Source organism: Notolepis coatsorum (genome assembly GCF_963971535.1).
Source record: "Notolepis coatsorum genome assembly, chromosome: 12".
NCBI classification, from domain to species: Eukaryota; Metazoa; Chordata; class Actinopteri; order Aulopiformes; family Paralepididae; genus Notolepis; species Notolepis coatsorum.
In genome coordinates, this window is record NC_140176.1 from 78,640,278 (window position 1) to 78,660,539 (window position 20,262).

Sequence of the window (20,262 nt, forward strand, 5' to 3'; positions counted from 1 at the left end):
CCTCTAATACAGCCAATTGTATTAGTGTGAACGGCCAGCCAAGCTGGTGACAACGCCGGAGCTGTGAGCTGGATTCGAACAGGCGAATCCAGCGTCTCCGGTGTTGGTGACGAACGCAATCTCCGCTACGCCACCTGACCGCCCCACATCTTGTCCTTTTCAATCTTGTGTCAGATATGACAACCCCTAAACCCATCTTTGTTTTCCATTTTGTCATCTTTGATTTTTTTCCAAACTGGTGTATTTAATTTGAAGTCTGACCAGACCTCTCTCACTTTCTGGTCAGACGCTCGTACAATCACTTGTCTCATCTCTGTCTGATAGCTGAGGATACTTTCTGTGGCCACAGACTACTTTAATTTGAAATAGCTTGACTCTTATCTGAATTTGTAGACTTTCACTGTTTGGCTAATTAAAAATATTCCACAACAATTTGGCGACGAGGGATGGGATACAAGGCTTGACCACCAGCGTGCTGAAAGGACAGAAAGCCGGCTTCCAGGGGAGGACTCATTACAATTTACTAGGGGTGTAACGGTACACAGCAGCCACGGTTCGGTACGAATTCGGTACAACAGGAAAAAAATATTTATAATTATCATTATATATTTAGAATAATTATTATATGGGAATTAAATCGGAAAAGAAGGGCATACATACTAGGGGTGGACGGTATGGTCTAAAATTTATATCACGGTATAATTTGAAGCATAGATGGTAACGGTATATATCACGGTATCAGTGTTTCCGTTAGAATTATTTTTTTTGCCTGATAGGCAGGCTATATAAATAATGACATCCTCAAGGCATGTAGATTTATAATATTTTAACTTAAAACTAGGCTACTTTTGCGTATACAGTCATTATATTCCAAATAAAATAAGTCCCGAATCGAGACTCCGTGCTGCTCCCAACGATCCCAATAGTATGCAACTGCAGAGCCGCAGAGTAGGGGCGCTTTCAGGTCCGGTCACAGGCCCGGTTCAACAGCGCCCCCCACCCAACGGCTGAATTGCCAATGGCTGAATTGGAGTACTGCACTGTGCCGGTACAGATGGGTGGGTTATGGTGGATTCTGCGGCTCTGCAGCTGCATATGCTTCTCGCAAAATCCAGCAGCCAGCCCCGCTGTCCAGCCGTCTTTATCAGAACACTACACACATATCATAACGTTCACAGCAAACTGTAGTTGATCACCAGGTATGTTTTATTAACGTAGAATAATTCATATAAGAAAAACGATAGGGAAATCTCTTACCTTTCTCCACTGGTTAAAAATGCCAGGAACTGAAATTGAAACTTGCTGTGCGCCGCGGTGATATGTGTTTATTATGAAATGACAATTGCGTGTTGACACGCCCACTGCGCGAAGCCTCCTAAATAACTTTTTCCAGTTTGCACATATCTATTATCTATGACTAATTCTATCTATTTTTAGGGGCAAATGAGAGTGAAATAGTCGCGCTGTGGTTACATGACGTGATTGCTATTTTAGAGCTGCTCTACCGGTTACAAGGTATAGTCAAAATCCATACCGTAGAGCAAATTCATACCGTTTATACTGTATACCATCCACCCCTAATACATACATTGGGGGATGTTTTCAACGATCAGGGTTTTTGCAACTTTGAAGATATATAACAAATTTAACCTCACCAAATCCTTTTTATTTCTATCTACAATTAAGAGCAGCTTTAAAGGCTCATGGAGTTCCTTTAAAGGTGCCGCTTGAACACCACAGATAGTAGTAGTAGTAGTTTATTTTTTTCAGTCATCAAAAAAAAAGTACAATATACATCATCATTTATCAATATTTGATTATTTACAGTGACTGAAAAAGGTACAGACTGAAGCATAGTGCTTATATGTGCCTGTCCTATATTCTTACTTTGTATCTGAGTTTTATCGTCACTTACTTACGTCCTCATATGAGGTCCTTCCTCTAGACTTAGTCTGGAGGAAGGATATACCAAACTTGGAAGTAGATTTTGATTGGGATGAAGTTTGGGCAAACGTTCGGCTTTCATCACGTAACCCGGATCATCAACAGATTAATCTTAATTTTATTCATAGGACTTACTTAACTCCTAGACGTTTGTTCCTAATGGGGCTTAAACAAGACTCTCGATGCTACTTATGTTTAAACGGTGATATGATGAAAAAAAAGATGAATAAACTTGTCATCCACGATGTGTTTCCTTCATGTACTCTTCGGCCGCTTCAGGCGAACGTAGCCCGATCCTTTTTCCATTTCCCTCCACAATGGAAAGAATCGCTGGATAACGTAGGATAGGATGGAGATTTTTCTCATAAAGCTGCTGCATCACAACCTTGTAATGGGCTCGTAGAGTTATAGCCTCCCTGCACATATCTTCGTAGAACGACACTTGTTTACCTTTGTATGTCAGTTTTCCCCATTTCTTACGTGCATCCCTGATGATCGTGTCTCTTATTTCAGTTTTACGCAGGGTAGCAAATGATCACCCTCACTTTGTTGCCGCTGTAGTCTCGGGTGCCGATTCTGTTACGTTGGTCCACTGTCGGTATTGTAGGGAGGGTCTCTGGACCTAGAATTTCAGCCAACACTGACGGAAACGAGTCGTCTGTGCATTTGACTGATTCATCCAATTCCACTATACGGATATTAAATCTACGGGAGTAACGTTCGAAATCGAGCAACCTATCCGTTGTTTTCTCGTTGTTGTCATGTATCTTCTGCAAAAGCACCTGTCACTCTTCAGGGCTGTACGTTAACTTTTTTTGCACATAGCACTGGTGCTACAGAGGTTGATAGTTTTGTAGCACAGGCCAAAATCTTGTAGCACGAGTATAAAACGTCTCTCAAATCTCTAAAAACAACCACAAGTAGTGCAGTTAATTACTTAAATAGGTATGTGACTGGCAAGGGACATGAATCTTGCATACAGGGCACACAAAATCCAAACTTTAACAAGAAATGCTTTCAGACAAATTCTCTTTATTTGCCCATAATGTAAAAAAAACTAAAAACAAGGACATAACCATATAACCGATATGAAGCAGTCCGAGACCAGGCAGCGCTGGTGTGGACTCAGATTACAGGGAAAGCTAGAAACCAACCTAGAAACACCTAGAAACCAACATAACAAATAGATATAATGCATGCAAACACCTGTACATATTTGTGGAACCAAATAAATAAATGTATTATTATTATTATTCGTGTGTGTGTGTGTGTGTGCACTGCACACGTGTCACAGTTCCAGCATCATGTCTGCTGGCCACTTTTTCAGATCCACACACACACACACACACACAATTGCATTAATCAGAAGTACAAGGAACTCTGCATGAATGAAAAGTGCTTTATAAATAAAATTAATTATTATTATTATTACCTTATTTGCATATTGTCTCGTTATTAGATAGATAGATAGATTGATTGATAGATAGATAATTAATACTTTATTGATGCCGGAGGGGAATTTAAGTAGCCATACGATGGAGTTCTTTTTACAGAGTAAAATTAGCGGCTTAAATTTAGTGAACAGCATTTCTTCCTTGGCGATGCAATATGCCACATTCATCTTAAGATTTACCTTGCGGAGATCAGCATCATCCGCTCTGGTCGCCTGTTTACTCAGTGAGTGCAAGAGGGTGCCGGTGTCCCGGCCCGCTCAGGGGTTTGTTTAGCGTTGAAGGTATCCCGGGCAAGAATGTGTCGATGGGACGTATTGTGTTTATTAATGTTATCCCTTTTTAGGATATTGTTACCCGCGACATAGGGATTCTCTGATCGGATCTTTTCCGGAGTCTCCCGGCACCAGTGACAGAAGAAGAATAGCTGCGCTTCCTCATTAAAAAATATCCACGGAAAATCATTTTTCCACTCTGCGTTATATCTGTACATCTTGTTAATCTTCTCCTTTTGTCTCGTTTCTATTAACGGTGGTCCCTCTCGGGCTCGTTTGGGGTTTTGATCTTGTACTTCTTTAAAAGCGCTTCATCTTGTCGAAGTCACCCAGTCACTGTACATTGAGCTCGCAACTAGTTGCGGGGATATTGTTCGCTAGGGATTATGGGATTTGGTGTTTGATTATGGACTCTACGCGAGACGGGACATTGTTTTTAATCGCACGAGACTACAAGTACCAAGTGGATAGCGTGGCGCAGTGGTCCATTCAATTTACCGTCACACTTTCTTTTTTTTTTGCTTGCGCCACGGGCCATCGCACCAGTGCTACTAAAGTCAATTAATTCATCGCACAGACTGACGTCAGTGTCGCACGTGCGACATATATGTCGCACTGTACTGCCCTGACTCTCTTGCATCTCCACCGCTAGTACCGCAATTTCGTCATGAAGAGCCTTGTTGCCCTCATCGACTTTCAGTGTATATTCGCTCACGGTGTTTTAAACTGCAGTAATACGCTCGGTTTGTAATGCAGCCGCTGCTTTAAAATCTTCGAATTTAGCCTCGATATATAACTTGAAAGCGTTAGCATTAGCATTAGCGTCAGCATTATCCACCTTGTTGGTCAAGTCCTTTATCAGATTAGTCAGAGACTCGAAATCGGGTGGTGTATTCTCCATGTCTGTCTCGGATGAGGTTGCAGGAGCGGTGGAAACGATGGTATTGTCGGTCGTTTTATTCTCAATCTCCACTGCCCTATCCTTCACGGAGCGCTTCACCGCCTGGTCTCCCGTTAGATTGTCTGCTCCGCGTCTCTTTCCAGGTTCTTTCTTTGATGCCATGTTGATTATTTCTGTTGATATAGTTAGTAGAAGGTCTTAGTTAATATATACGTCAAGGTTTAAACACATTAGTGTTGTAAAAAGTGGGTTTTGAAGCGAAATTAACATGAACGGGAGCGGAGCTGTGACCAACGTGACCGCTTACATGCCGTTCTCAAACCGGAAGCGGATTCCTTTTATCTTTAGTGCTTTTTTTATAACGTTGTACTCCCTTCGTTTCTTCGCGACTTCAGGTGCATAATCATGGTCGATATAGATTGTCTTGTTGCCCATTTGTATCTTTCCCTTCTTCCATGCTTCTCTCAACACCAGCTCCTTGGTCAGGTATTCCTGGAAGATAACGATAATGTGTCTTGGCGCAGCGCCTTCTGCACGGTGGGCCCCTTGCAGCTTGAATTCTATGTCCGGTGGGAGCGATAACTCGTTTTTGAGAAACGGTTTGATAAACTTTGGAACCGAGTCCCCCTCTTTTCCCTCCATCCCGAATATGCGGATGTTGTTCATTCCTCGCCCTGGATTCCAGGTCAACTAACCTGTACTGTGCGACTCGGTGTTCCTCTAGACTCGCTTTGAGTGCATCCGACATCACCGACATCCAGTCCTCCATTTTGTCCACTCGGCTCTCCACCTCGTCCACTCGTTGATTTAGGCTCTGTATCTCAAAGGCGATAGTATCGAGCTTTGCCTTTATGGCTTCACTAACTCTCCTGAGCTCTTCTTTTAAGTCGGTTTTCAGTTATTTTATCGCTTCAACTATGCCCACCTGGTCCATGCTCGGACTGCTGCTGGTTGTTTATGCTAGCGGGGGCGTTAGCTTCGGTGTCGGGTCCTTTTGTCGTCTTGTTTTCTGAGTTATTGAATGTTTTCTTCCGGTTCTTCCCTTTCTTTCTCCCACTCGTCTACCTTTCTGTCTTGGTTGAATGTTTTCTTTGAATTCTTGAGTGTTTGAAATTCACTTTGCCCGGGAGCTCGGCTTCTTATGCGTCTGTGCCCTCTGCTGGCATACCGGAAGTCCACAGGAAAAGATTTTAACGGGAGGACGGCGGGAGAGAAGGTTGAAATACAGGAGAATCCCGGGAAAAACGGGAGGGTATGCACAACAATGGCAGAGGATTTATCAATATTTTGTATTTAAACACAGTAGCAGTTCAACTGGAGAGGAGCTCAGATGATCAGTCCGGAAAAGTATTGCTTTTTTTTTTCTTCAATCAGCTGTGAGTCTGCGGGAGAAGGTTATAATAATAATGCAGGACCTGTTGCAGAGGTCTTTATTCGGCATGCAACGACACTCAATGTTTTTAGTGGTACACACAGCGGTTAGTTTAGCACACACACCGGAACACACACGCATGCATTGTCTTTTTAGGATCGCCGATGCGATTTGTCTCTGCGATTAACCCATCCCGTCGTCCTTCCCCCCCAAGGGCAGCCGGGAGCAGACAGGCATCAACGTGAGCCGCGCCAGGGGACCAATCCAAGTGCTCCTGTCCGTCTTCGTCAAGGACGCCACAGCGTTAGCGATCTGTTGTTGTGCATGTTTTTCCATTGGGTTTATCTTATCGGGGGGGGAAACCCTTGCGAGCACGGGGAGAACATGCAAACTCCACACAGAAAGGCCTGGGAGATACCCCACCTGGGTACCTGGCATCATGGAAACCTGGTCCCCAAGCGGGAATCGAACCCTGGACCTTCTTGCTGTGAGGCGACAGTGTTAACCACTACACCACCGTGCCGTGGCGTGTGTGTTGGTGAGTGACATTCGTTTTCTTTTCAGAAAATTTCTGAAAATATGGCTAGGCCTTAACACATTGACTGCCGTTCACGTAGATCTACGTTTCTGTCACCCGACAGTTGAGTGCCGGAAACGTAGATCTACGTTTCTGTCACGGTATTTCTTTTATTTTCCATTGCCATTCACAGGGAACAAAATAACTGGGCGCCCATCGCCAAATGCGTGTAGATTTACCGTCTGGCGTCTAAAAATAATAGTCTGCCCGCCAGCTGGCGTGTAATTCATATCGATACTCTTATTTTGAAAATCCTGTGCGGGTCTCATTGCCGCCCCAAGCGCAGTTTCAGTCATAATATCTGGGCTCCGGCAGCTAGCAACGTTCAGGTTAATATGATACTCTTATTTTGAAAACCCTCTAGCAACTCCGCGAGTCATATGATATCCGCCCACTCAGTGTTGTTTCTTGAAAACAGCAGCGTTGTAAACAGAGCAGCGTTAACACAGCAGTGCGCCTACAGACGCGAAATAAGTCTGTGATGTTTTTTTTCTTCTCACAACGAGTCCAATGCAGCTACATGCTTTGCACCGTCGCCATTCCTTTATGCCCACATCGCCCGAAATGAACGTTTATGTACCAATCACTACAACGTTAACGTCAGCTAACAAGCTAATCCTGATGATCAGACGAGGCAGAGCCACAGTAAACAGCACTGAGGAAAGGGAAATGGGGGGGGGGGCACTCTCCCCTTCCCTGTGTGTGTGTGTGTGCGTGCGTTTGGAAAGACGACGGAGTCACTAGTCAGGACAGGAGTATATTATAGTAAACTGAGGATTACTGAGGATGGACAGATAATGTTGATATTCAAATATAAAACATTTTGAGAGGAGTGGAAGTTTGAAGACAGACTACAATATGATGCAGGGGTGGTGAGTTGAAACAGTGTGTGTGTGTGTGTCCCGACCCCACTTCTATGTTTCAATAAATTATTTGCATTTAAAACTATTAACGCTGACTCATTCCTTCAGTCCACTCAAAATTATGCTAATATTCCTAAGTTATGTTGTTTATGATATTAATTGAAAATAGCATATGAGAGTATTATATGTAATAATAACACATGGCGATATACTAAAAAGCTATTTATAATTTTTGGCTAGTAAAAAATCTGCCCGGCTGGTACTTTTAAAAATCTACCATTTGGCTGGTAAGTCAAAAAGTTAAGTTTGTTCCCTGCATTCATAATTCAGCGGGGTCTAAATCACATTGCATGCGTGCACGACAAAGGATAATAGTGATGATCTAGCGTTAATTTCAGGAAGATCCGATAATCAGGCGAAAAATTACAACATGTTTATTGTCTTTTCCCTGGAATTGCTCAGAAGCGACCGGACTATGTTCATATTCAAAACGGTATAATACGGAAATGTACGGATGAAAAAATTATCAGTTTTTTGCACGTTGACCAGAAGCAGCTCAATGAGACTCGGCGGCATTATTAGACCCATAGCTATACTATAAAATATAGGTTTAGGTCTACAAAGTACAACTACGTTTACATGGGGTTAATGGATGGCACGGAAGTGGTCACTTCCCGGAAGGGGCGTGGCACTCAATGTGTTAAGTGGTTAAGTCTTAGGCCATGTCCACAAAAAAACTTTTAGTCTGTTTCGTTTTCATTTAAAAAAGTTTTCCGTAAACACGAAATCGTTTTTAGAAAACGAGTGCTTCCTAATGAGAACACTGAACCGCTGAAACGCTGCCGCAAAAAACACCAAAAGCAGAGAAGAAGAATGGAGCATGCGCAGTTTGCACCTACCTGCATCTACCTACGGCCAATAAAAACAGAAGGAGAAGGACAACACTAGTGTTGTTGTGCCGTCCGGTTTTGTGCTGACCTACTTTTCCAGAGACACGGCGCAACGTACTTCGGGAGTGGAGAGAGAGAGAGAGAGACCGTGGCTCAAACTACCTGTTGGAATAAATTAATTGATTGATGTTTAACTTGTCCCCGTGTGTGTCCAGTCATTTCGACTAGCAAACGTTGTCTGTATTTAGTATTTAGCTAATGTGGATAGTATTTTGAATAGCATCAATGCTAGCTGGCTGGCTAGTGGCTACAGCTTTATTTACTAAATTATGGAGGCTTTTTAATCATCAAGGTAAGAGAGGATTTGTCATGATCAACTGAAGGCGTATGAACAATATGTGCTTGGGTTTTCAGAAAAAGGCCAGCTATGCGACGCTAATTATTTAGCTAATATTGATAGCATAGCTTGCTGGCTAGTAACAGCTCAACACCATGCCATGGGGATACTATTTACTAAATTATGGATGCTTTAATTTTAATCGTCAAGGTAAGAGGATTTGTCATGATCAACTGAAGGTCTACAAGGTACCCAAGGTCTACAAGATACACTACGTGACCAAGGTACCCATGTACATGTCAAAATACTTCCCAAAGGTCAGTGAATACCACGATCACAACACCAGAGGGAGCTCCACAAATCATGTTAAACCCAGATTCGGCTCAAACAAGGGACTAAACACGTTTCGCAATTATGCCACATCAATGTGGAACGCCCTACCCAAAGCTGTAAAGGAATGTGAATCACTACCCACTTTCAAAAACACTCAAAAAACACCTACGGGAGACTGCAATTCGAAACTGGCCCCTACAAATGTCCTAACCCAGTTGTACAGTAAATGACCAAGTATGGCTTTGTCAGTATTCCAATGTACAGTGTACAGTGTCCCCCCCCCGTTTCCATCAAGTGTTTAAATAGCAGCAATCTTGTTGAAAATGTAACGTTACTAAAATGCTCCGAGCATAGCCCCTCTCTCTCTCTCTCTCTCTCGTTATCTTTAAATAAAAATCTAAACTGTTACTAACTGTAATACAAACAGTTCAGTTTGTCAGGTACATGCAACACAGATTACAGTGTTTACATCCGTCTGCTTAAGAAAATACCATGTTCTGCATTTGCAATAAAAATGATTGAAGTGAGATGAACAGTTATTTTTAAATGTGTGATCTAAAGATAAACAAAGGGTTTTAAACGTGTTATATTTATCTTCTCTTATAGTACCAGAGAGAAGCTGAGGAGAATCAACCAGCAACAAAAGCTAAATTTGTTTAAAAAAAACAAAAAAAAAATATATATATATATATATATATTTTTTTTTGTATCGAAATGGTATCGAAGTATCGATACTTTTCAAGGTATCGTATCGAAGTCGAAATTCCAGTATCGTGACAACACTATACTGTACTGTACCCATTCTGCAATCTATTAATAAACTTTTCAATCAATCAATCAATCAAGGGGTATGCTATGGAACAGTTTGCCGCAACAGCCGAATCAGGCTCAATAGCTTCTGCACCACGAGCGCAACTACTCTGTAGGACGCCATTGTTGTTGTGATGTTGGCTGAGAGTTTGCGCATGCGGGGTAAGGGAGAGGTGGGCCAACGCAGCATCGGTTCAGGAGAAGCCGCGTATCGCTTGTAAATATGGTGACGCAACGGGGGGGCGTCTCCAGGCGTCTTCAGAGTTGCGCACTCTGGAGGGTGGTATCAAAAAGTACCGTCTTCAGGCTGCCAGAACGCAGTTCGGTGGCAGAACGATGCAACCGATCAAATACTTTGCCTAAAACGACCAAAATCGTTTTAGTGTGGACATGGCCTTACCACCCGTGCCAGTCCTATTAACCCTGTTGCGTGCCACCGCTCTATTCAATGACAGAGCTCACATTTGTGAACGCATAAACTATATCTTAAATTATGGCTATGTGTCTAATACGACCGTTGCTTATCAATGACTTGTTTGCAGTCAACATTGTCGAAACGGATTTTTTTTTAATCTGTTCATTTCCGTTTTATACCATTTTGAAAAATGCTTGTTTTTTTAAACTTTCAGGAAAAAAAAATATTCTGCAGGAATTGCGCTTTACTGTAATACACAAAACACGTCATTTTTCGGCCCATTTTTTTATCGTTTTCAAATAAACGCTAGATTATCGATAGTATATGTGTACTCTTACCTCAGATCAGATGTTCTCCAAAAAGATTATTCCAATTCCTGATCGCCATTCCAAATATCGATCGCGTTTATTGATCCAACGCTGAGTGGTCAAAAGACATATTCCACGCTGTTCTGATGGTGGGCAATGACTGGAATCGTGTCCGGTTACTTGCCTGACAAGTAAAATGTGGAATCCGGACTCTTTTTTCCCCCATGAGTTTTCAATACAATCCAATGGGGTGCAGTGCCATCCGGAGAGACGATAGGGGGCGGTATTTTCCCTATTCGAGCTCAGACAGATCTCCACTGGTAACGTGAGGCTATATTGATGAAATATGAATGGAAATCGCTAATAAAAAAAATCACGATTAAACGACGAGTTTTCTCATCGTTGGCACTCAACGGTTGGGCATGAACTAACGAGATTTCCCATTGTTGGCACTGAAAGTGTTAATATGCCTATATTTTTTCATTAAATGTTGGTGGACGTTAAATATCACACTTGTGTTGGAATGATTGGAGGCTTCGTTTCCAGGGGTTTTAAGTATCCCAAGTTTGATCCAAATCGTGTCCCATCATTAAACAAAGACTTTAATTTAAGACCAAGTAACCTCCACCCCATAAGAAAAAAGAACGATGAGTTGTTATTTTTAGCTCTTGGAAAGGGACGGAGCCAAAAGATCTGGCTCCCTTCAAAGAGCCGCATTGCCCGGCCACCACTAATAAAAATGGCACATTGCAGCAGTATTATAAAGAATTTGTGGTGGAAACCGGATGGTTAAAGACCATTTTGAAGTAGCACCATGGCAATTGTATTACAAGAAGAAAAATACGTAAAGAAAGATGTCATATAACATAGTATGGCAATTTGTACTGAAAAAATACAGTAAAATATTATACTGTCAAAACTAAGACAAATATGGTAATGTGCTATTTTGCCCCAGATAGGTCTAGATCTGGGTCTGGTAGGGATGACACAAGCTCCCTATGAGTCGGGTCCAAACCAAGGCCTTTCAGGAAGGAACTATGGTTGCTGGTTTATGTCACACTGCCCAATGGCTATGAAGGTTAATATTAGGGCTGCAACTAATGACTAATTTGGTAGTCGACTAATCTGCCGATTATTTTTACAACAACAATTTTTTTTTTTTTTTTTTTTTTTTTTTTAATTACCTATCTTTGTGAAAGTGGCTTCTCAGCTCTGGTCCAGCTGAAGACAGAGCAGAGGAACAGATTGGACATTGAGCATGACCTCAGAGTTGCTTGTCTACCATCACCCCAGACTTTGAGACTCTTGTCAGGACCAAACAACAACATCATAACATGATGATCCCATAGCAAATTAAAATAATGACTCATGAAACATTTGAATTCGGATCTTTAAGCCACTTTAAATGAAAATGTATTTGAAGAACAATACAGCAATCACTCATAACAAGATAAATAAATTAAATAATACAAATTAAAGTGGAAGTGTACTTTAAATAACTTTTGTTTGCTGTGTGTGAGAGGAGTCCGTGTGTGTGTGTATGTGTGTGTGTCTTACTCTGATCGCTGTGTGAGTGAGAGGAGTGTGTGTACTGTGTAATTTGTGTGTGTGTCTTACTCTGATCGCTGTGTGAGTGAGAGGTGTGTACTGTGTAATTTGTGTATGTGTGTGTGTCTTACTCTGATCGCTGTGTGTGAGTGAGAGGAGTGTGAATGTGTCTGTGTCTTACTCTGATCGCTGTGTGTGAGTGAGAGGAGTGTGAATGTGTGTGTGTCTTACTCTGATCGCTGTGTGTGAGAGAGAGGAGTGTGAATGTGTGTGTGTCTTACTCTGATCGCTGTGTGTGAGTGAGAGGAGTGTGTATGTGTGTGTGTCTTACTCTGATCGCTGTGTGTGAGTGAGAGGAGTGTGTATGTGTGTGTCTTACTCTGATCGCTGTGTGTGAGTGAGAGGAGTGCGTGTGTAATGTATTGTGTGTCTAGTCTGATCATCATCTCCTGCAGGGGAACAATGTTTTCAATGTCCAAAATTTGCTATGGGATCATCATGTTATGATGTTGTCTGGAACCCTGAGAAGCCACTCTCACAAAGATAGGTAGTGCACAAAAAAAAAAAAAAAAAAAAAAAAAAAAAAAATTTTTTTTTTTTTTTTTTTTTTTATGACTAATCGACGCAACAATTTCTCGTCAACGATTTTTTATAATCGACATCGTCGATTATGTCAACTAATCGTTGCAGCCCTAGTTAATATCACACCGTGCAGTGGCTATGAAGGTTTATATCACACAGCCCAGTGGCTAAGAAGGTTTATTGCCCCTTTCGTGACTGTGATGCACGCCAACAAGGTTTGGCCGAGTGAATCCACAGTCCCTTTAGTCCAGGCATTGTAGGACTGTCAGGACATGACCTCCCACAAATTGCAAAACAAATGCTTTCAACTGTTTTTGTCTCATAAATATGTTACTTATAACATGTCAAAAGTCTTAAGAAATCCAAGTGGTGGAAAGTATGAAAAATACAGAAATTAGTGATGCCACAATTTTCCATTGCCGCCCATGTTAAAAATGTTTACCTATGCATGTCTTCCTGTCTGATGCCTACACAAAGTGTTCAGTACTGTCCAAAGTGTTTTACATGATATATAGAGTTGGATGCAATACAGTGCATGTGCAAAAAAAATTATTATTAACCCTTAGATGCATCTGTATGTTAGTGTTGTCAAACATATAAAAGAAATCGATACATATCGATTCTGAATATTTAAAACGGTTTCGATACTCATTTCCCTAAATATCGATACTTTCTGCAGTATCGATACCAGCTGGCTTGCTCGCAGTGTTCTACCGGAAGTTGTTGACACGCTGTTCAGAGCACGCTTGCCCCTCCGCCTCCTCCAGCCCTCCCCCTCACAGAGGACCCTCCGCCTCCTCCAGCCCTCCCCCTCACAGAGCCGCCGCCTCCTCCAGCCCTCTCCCTCACAGAGCCGTCTTCAGTTTGTAAACAAACATTTTAGCTGAAGATGGCAAATGCAGAGGCAGCAGAGCCTCCACAACTTGTCCTTAAAGATAAAGAAAACAGCAGAAGTGCTGTTTGGAGGTACTTTGGGTTTGAAGTAAACAACGAAGGACAAGCTAAAGATGCCACGATGCCCATTTGCAAGCGGTGTTAGAGAGCAGTGCCAACGAAAGGTGCAAACACCACAAATATGGCAAAACACCTGAAGGACCGGCACGCGGATCTCCATAAAGAAATGAAAGAGGTTCGTGACAGCTGCTATTTCAACGTCACTGTGACTGAAGCATTAAACCATTAACTCTAGTTTAATACATGATACGTTGTCTACTGATGGCGCATAATATCAACAGCTGATTCGTTGTGTTAGTAACGTTACAGCTATTAGCTAATGTTAGCTACTGCTAGTCGTTCCTCCGTTAGCTTATGCTAGCTAGCCGGCCACCTTTATAATTCACAATATAATTACTGCATGGAAACGGAGTAACGTTAACGTTATGTCAAGGTCATACAATACTACACTCGACATGAGGTTAACGTTACCCCGTTTCCATGAGCATAGCTCCGGAGAACTCTCGCTCTCTCGAAAATTGTTGTAGTCATATATTTTAGTCTTATTAACTAAAATATTTTAACCAAATAAAAAGCAGCAGCACTAGTGCATAACTGAGTCATGTTTGCTATGTATTTCTTTAGAGAGAAACAAAGGGTTTTAAAAGTGTCATATTTATCTTCTCTTATAGTACCAGAGAGAAGCTGAGGAGAATCAACCAGCAACAAAAGCAAAATTTGTTTTAATGGTATCGAAATATCGATACTTTTCAAGGTATCGTATCGAAGTCGAAATTCCAGTATCGTGACAACACTACTGTATGTTATGTATTTGTATGCACTCTATCCCTGTTTTTATGTTCATTTTATGTCTATTTTCATGCATGTAATTTCTGTATTGCAATATCAGAAATCCTTCCATTCATGGCAGCATCTGGCCACAATCTCTAAATCTGCTCAGATCTATGTTTAGTGAATGTGCTCCAGGTGGATCATCCAGATGTCTACCAGAGAGTCGAAGAGGGATTCCATGTGGTCAGACGAAGTGATCGCTTGTGGGCTGGCCTGTCAGTAGATCTCGTCATCGAGCAGGTGCTTATGAGGAGTCTGAAAACCAGCGGTGGCCTCACAAGAGGGTGAGGGATGACAGACATGCAACATTTGACATGGCTGCTCTCCATGCCAGCTTGTGCTGAAGTCAACAGTTCCATGCAAGAGCTGACCGGGGTGAACCACAACACTGCTGAGCAGAACAAGGACATGACAGATGCAAGACAAGCACGTGACATGAAGGACACACTAATAGTTCTGAACTATCTCCAAAAGAGACAGCCCTTCTGCGCAGATCCAAGCTTGCGCAGTATCTCAACTGGGGTCCATGCACACCCTTCTGTTAATGTTGATAAGGCAAAGGCCATTGGAAACACCATCTTGGCCAGCACCGCCCAAGCCTACAAGCTACAGTGTTTGACATTGACACACAGTCTGCTTCCACAACAGAGGTTGTGTCAGCAGGAGAGAATGCTTTGCTGTGCCTGTACAATGGGAAGCCGGCTGGGGAGGGACTCGACTCACTACGACTAGTGATGCACCGATGTGAAAATTGTGGCCGATACCGATAACCGATATTAATATTGCTGTTCTGGCCGATACCGATATTTACCGATGTCGATATCTCTGTATAGAAAACACGTTTTTATGATAATCAAATAAAGAGCTATTTTCCAAAACGCATAATTTGTTTTACTTTTGTAACTTATTTTCAGAAATGACTGATATTTTGAAACTATTTAAGGCCAAAACATGTAAAAAGAAGAAAAAAAAGATAATTTTTTTTTTTTTTTTTTTTTTTTTATATCGGCCCTATCTTGATATCGGACCGATACCGATGTGTAAAAAAACGGCCATATCGGCCGATATTATATCGGCGGCCGATATATCGTGCATCACTAACTACGACACAAGCGCTTTTGTGAGAAGGTGGCTACTAGCACTTCTTATGTACATCCACAGAGTCTACCACCTACGTCAGCAGCAGCAAAGTACCACAGTCTTCGTGTGTACTACCAGGTGCAGCAGTGGACTGTAGATAAACTCCTGCCACAAGAATGGGGATGGAAAGAGAGTGATGGAGGGCTTGTCCCTGTCCAAACTGACTTACCACCAGCTCCGCAGGAACTCCTACAGGTCATCAGATGCACCTGCAAGACAGACTGCAGCAGCCTAAGGTGCACATGCAATAAGCATGACATTGAGTGCTCTGTTGCATGTAGTAACTGTAAAGGATCGGGGTGTGAAAATTCATGTCAGGCTGCATGTGATGATGAGGAAGATGAAGATGAGCCAGGCAACATATACAGTAATGATGACCAGCAATGTTTAAGAGTTGACAATCATGTTTGTTTATGTTCTAAATGTGCTATTTAAGTTATTTAAATTATCTTGTTTTAAAGTTATGTTGATCAATGGAAACACTGGCTTAAAATAAAACATTGCAATGGAAGATCATGACTGTCAGGTAGACCATTGATTGACAGTCGATTCTGCCAATTACATCACACCGCTTGCACTCCGGCCATCCGGCACTGCAGCTGGACCCTATTGCCCACCTCTGCTGTTGATAACGCTAGCCAAGTTAGCTGTACACACATACACAGTGGGCCAGTTACTTTGGTGTAGGGGTGTAACAATGCATCGCAATGCATCGATCCTAAGGGGAAAATTCAACTGCATCGATTTGAAAATGTTAGAATCGATTATCGCAACTTTAATGTGTACACGGTGTTGCTATTCTCATGTCAGTTACAGCCAACACAACGACATATGCTACTGCATCAAAGTTATGATTAACAAAGCAAGGCATTCGTTTTGTTGCATTAACGTTATATTACTATTGCTATCGATAAATCTAGGTGTTCTCAAATCTATTGCTATTGGTAAGACTAGAATAATTTACATTAACTTAATGTTACTTGTGTCTCGGAAAACGCTTGCATATCGCAATGGCGGACTTTCAGGAAGTAAAAGAGAAAATGAGAGCTTCCGATTGGTCATTTCCTTTTTTTTTCTTGAAACCAGTCACGTCACTCTACTGTGATTGGACCGTTGGCTTGAGTGCAATGTGGGACTTGTAGTTTTTGAAAAATTTATCAGCGGAGAAAAAAGCACGATTGAGGCTGTAATAATTGATTTTTTCCGTTTCGCACACACATTTCTAGGGGCATATGCAAGCAATATGGTCGCACTGTAGAGCCCTGTATAGTGTATACTGTATAGTATAAAGTAGGGTATTATTTGGACTAAAGAATGGTGTTGTCTCACCCTACTCGCATGTTGAGGGAGAGCACCATACATTATACACGAGAAACCACTGCCGAGAGTGAGCTCTCCGGGAACTCCACTTTGCCCGCCAGTTTTTTCAGCAACCGTCTTCCGGTCTGACTTCCTGTGCTAACGGTCTAATCTACACTGCTGCCACCTGTCGTCGTAAAAAAAACGCGAAAAATACAGGAAAATATTTTAACGGGAGGACGGCGGGAGAGAAGGTTGAAATACGGGAGAATCCCGGGAAAAACGGGAGGGTTGACAGGTATGGCTAAAGGTTTATATTGATTTGATTTGATAGTTTATTTGGTAGGGACAACACACGTCAATGAACATCAAGTACAGAATACAAAATGTAGACATGCAGTGGCTATATGAAGCTTTATATCACACTGGTAGTGGCTATGGAGGTGTATCATTGTTTTGCGAAATAAAGTGTCAAATTGCCACACAAAACACAACAACCAAAGGTCTTCAAAATACTGCAAAGCCCAATCCCTTCCCATGAGCATCCCATCTACGCAGGCTAATAAACAACCATACAGCAACTTGCAATGGGCCTGGTCTACAAGATACACTACGCGACCAAGGTACCCATGTACATGGCAAAATACTTCCCAAAGGTCAGTGAATACCACGATCACAACACCAGAGGGAGCTCCACAAATCATGTAAAACCCAGATTCGGCTCAAACAAGGGACTAAACACGTTTCGCAATTATGCCACATCAATGTGGAACGCCCTACCCAAAGCTGTAAAGGAATGTGAATCACTACCCACTTTCAAAAACACTCAAAAAACACCTACGTGAGACTGCAATTCGAAACTGGCCCCTACAAATGTCCTAACCTAGTTGTACAGTAAATGACCAAGTAAGGCTTTGTCAGTATTCCAATGTACAGTGTAAAATGTGTGTGTGTCCTACCCAACACCCCCCCCCCCCCCCACCTCCAATGTACAGCCCTCACCCAACCCACCCAACCCCACCCCACCCATCCAACCTCCTCCAATGTACAGTTTCTTTTCTACGCCAAATGTATATACACTCCTTTTATGGACACTTTTGTATCACAAACAGTACTGTATTTGCAAATCTGATATGTCATAAATGTATGTAGCAGTACTGTCTATCTGTATGTCATGTATTGTATGTCATATATGTTATGATGAATTGAAAATGGGGGACCCTGATGTAAACAAGACGAAAGTATTTCTCTGGTCTGCATCCCCTTAACAATTGTGTGTATTGAGCTGTACTGTATTGTACCCATTCTGCAATCTGTTAATAAACTTTTCAATCAATCAATCAATCAAACACGTTGCATGGAGAGAGGGGGAGTTGACACAAGGCTGTGCCACTGATGTCAGGATGTTAATAGACCGAAAGCTTCACCAGTGTCCAGGTGTTTGGTCTTTGATTGATTGATTGAAAATTGTATTAACAGATTGCATTGGGTACAATACAGCTGTACTTAACACAATTGTTACGGGGATGCAGACCAGAGAAATACTTTAGTCTTGTTTACATCAGGGTCCCCCATTTTCAATTCATCATAACATATAATATGACATACATGACATACATGACTGACGTTCCTTGATTTTTCCTAACATTCATATACATATGATATGCATGAATCCCCTGATTGATTGATTGAAAACTGTATTAACAGATTGCAGAATAGGTACAATACAGTACAGCTCAATACACACAATTGTTAAGGGGATGCAGACCAGAGAAAGACTTTCGTCTTGTTTACATCAGGGTCCCCCATTTTCAATTCATCATAACTTATATGACATATACAGATAGACAGTACTGCTACACTACATCTATACATTCTATCATGCATCGTCTGCGAACTGCATTCAAATTCGTCCCTCGGATAGGAGGAGAATGGCAATTTAATAAGATAGGAGAAAGGCAGGGGGGTAACGACTCTAAGGCCTCGCTGGTCAATCATCTCGCTCCACTCACCCATCTTTCCTCTTGGCTTTGTATACATGGCCGTAGGTGCCTCTTCCCACTTTACACCCTTCGTATTCAAACAGGTCCTCGACACGTTCTCTTTCGCCGGTCAGCTTCACTTTGAAATCATAGTCCATTTTTCTCTTGTTGTTTTTGTTTTGCTCAATTATATGATACCGTCCTTCCCCTTCCCCTTCCCTTTTAGAGCAGTGCCGCCTGGGAGGCAGCTAGGCTACTTGGTTGTTGTGTCTAGTAGCATTCCCTTTCCTGCTTTAGTGCTTTACCCCAGCGTCCACATCTAGTTTGTGGGTCGATCTGTATGTACCGGCTAGGATACGAGGTTCTTGGGTGGAGGGCCAGGTGTAAACGAGCACGAATATTATTCCTTTCTCGAGTCTCTCTACCGCTGCGGTTCTCTCCGGTAGCCGGTGTCTCACCAGAGATGCACTCTCTCGGTAACGTGATTTCCCCCCCCCGTAGCCTATGTTTACGAAGACGCTCTCTGATTGGCTAGCCGCGTACAGCGAAGACCCTCTCTGATTGGTTTAGCGCAGAAGGGGCTCTTCCGCATATTCAACAACAATTGATTGATTGATTGATTGATTGATTGATTGATTGATTGATTGATTGATTGATTGAAAACTTTATTAACAGATTGCAGAATGGGTACAGTACAGTACAGCTCAATACATACAATTGTTAAGGGGCTGCAGACCAGAGAAAGACTTTCGTCTTGTTTACATTACTCCTAGAACCCACCTCACCCCTGCCCACTTTGACAACCTAGGATGGCTTAGAGCAGTAGACGACAGAGTACAGCAACTTGCAATGGGCCTGGTCTACAAGATACACTACACGACCAAGGTACCCATGTACATGTCAAAATACTTCCCAAAGGTCAGTGAATACCACGATCACAACACCAGAGGGAGCTCCACAAATCATGTTAAACCCAGATTCGGCTCAAACAAGGGACTAAACACGTTTCGCAATTATGCCACATCAATGTGGAACGCCCTACCCAAAGCTGTAAAGGAATGTGAATCACTACCCACTTTCAAAAACACTTAAAAAACACCTACGGGAGACGACTGCAATTCTAAACTGCCCCCCCCCCCCCCCCCAATGTACAGTAAATTACCAAGTATGGTCTTGTCAATATTCCAATGTACAGTTTTGCTTGTTCAGTTGTACAGTGTCCCCCACCCACTCCTACCCAACCCCCCCCCCCTCCAATGTACAGTTTCTATGTCAAATGTATATACTCTCTTTTCTGGACTCTTTTCGTATCACAAACAGTACTGTATTTGCAAATCTGGTATGTCATAAATGTATAGATGTAGCAGTACTGTCTATCTGTATGTCATGTATGTCATATATATGTTATGATGAATTGAAAATGGGGGACCCTGATGTAAACAAGACGAAA

The 20,262-nt window shown here is 42.2% G+C and overlaps 1 protein-coding gene across 1 annotated transcript in view; it reads right to left on the reverse strand.

Moving 5' to 3' along the window:
- Positions 1 to 19,269, reverse strand: part of cdk8 (cyclin dependent kinase 8) — a 74,354-nt gene extending 55,085 nt beyond the window's left edge. The window contains exon 1 of the mRNA XM_084326522.1: positions 18,843 to 19,269. Coding sequence (XP_084182648.1) covers positions 18,843 to 18,970 — 128 coding nt within the window. The 5' untranslated portion in view covers positions 18,971 to 19,269. The remainder of the gene's footprint in view (positions 1 to 18,842) is intronic.
- Between the last annotated feature and the right edge of the window lie 993 nt (positions 19,270 to 20,262).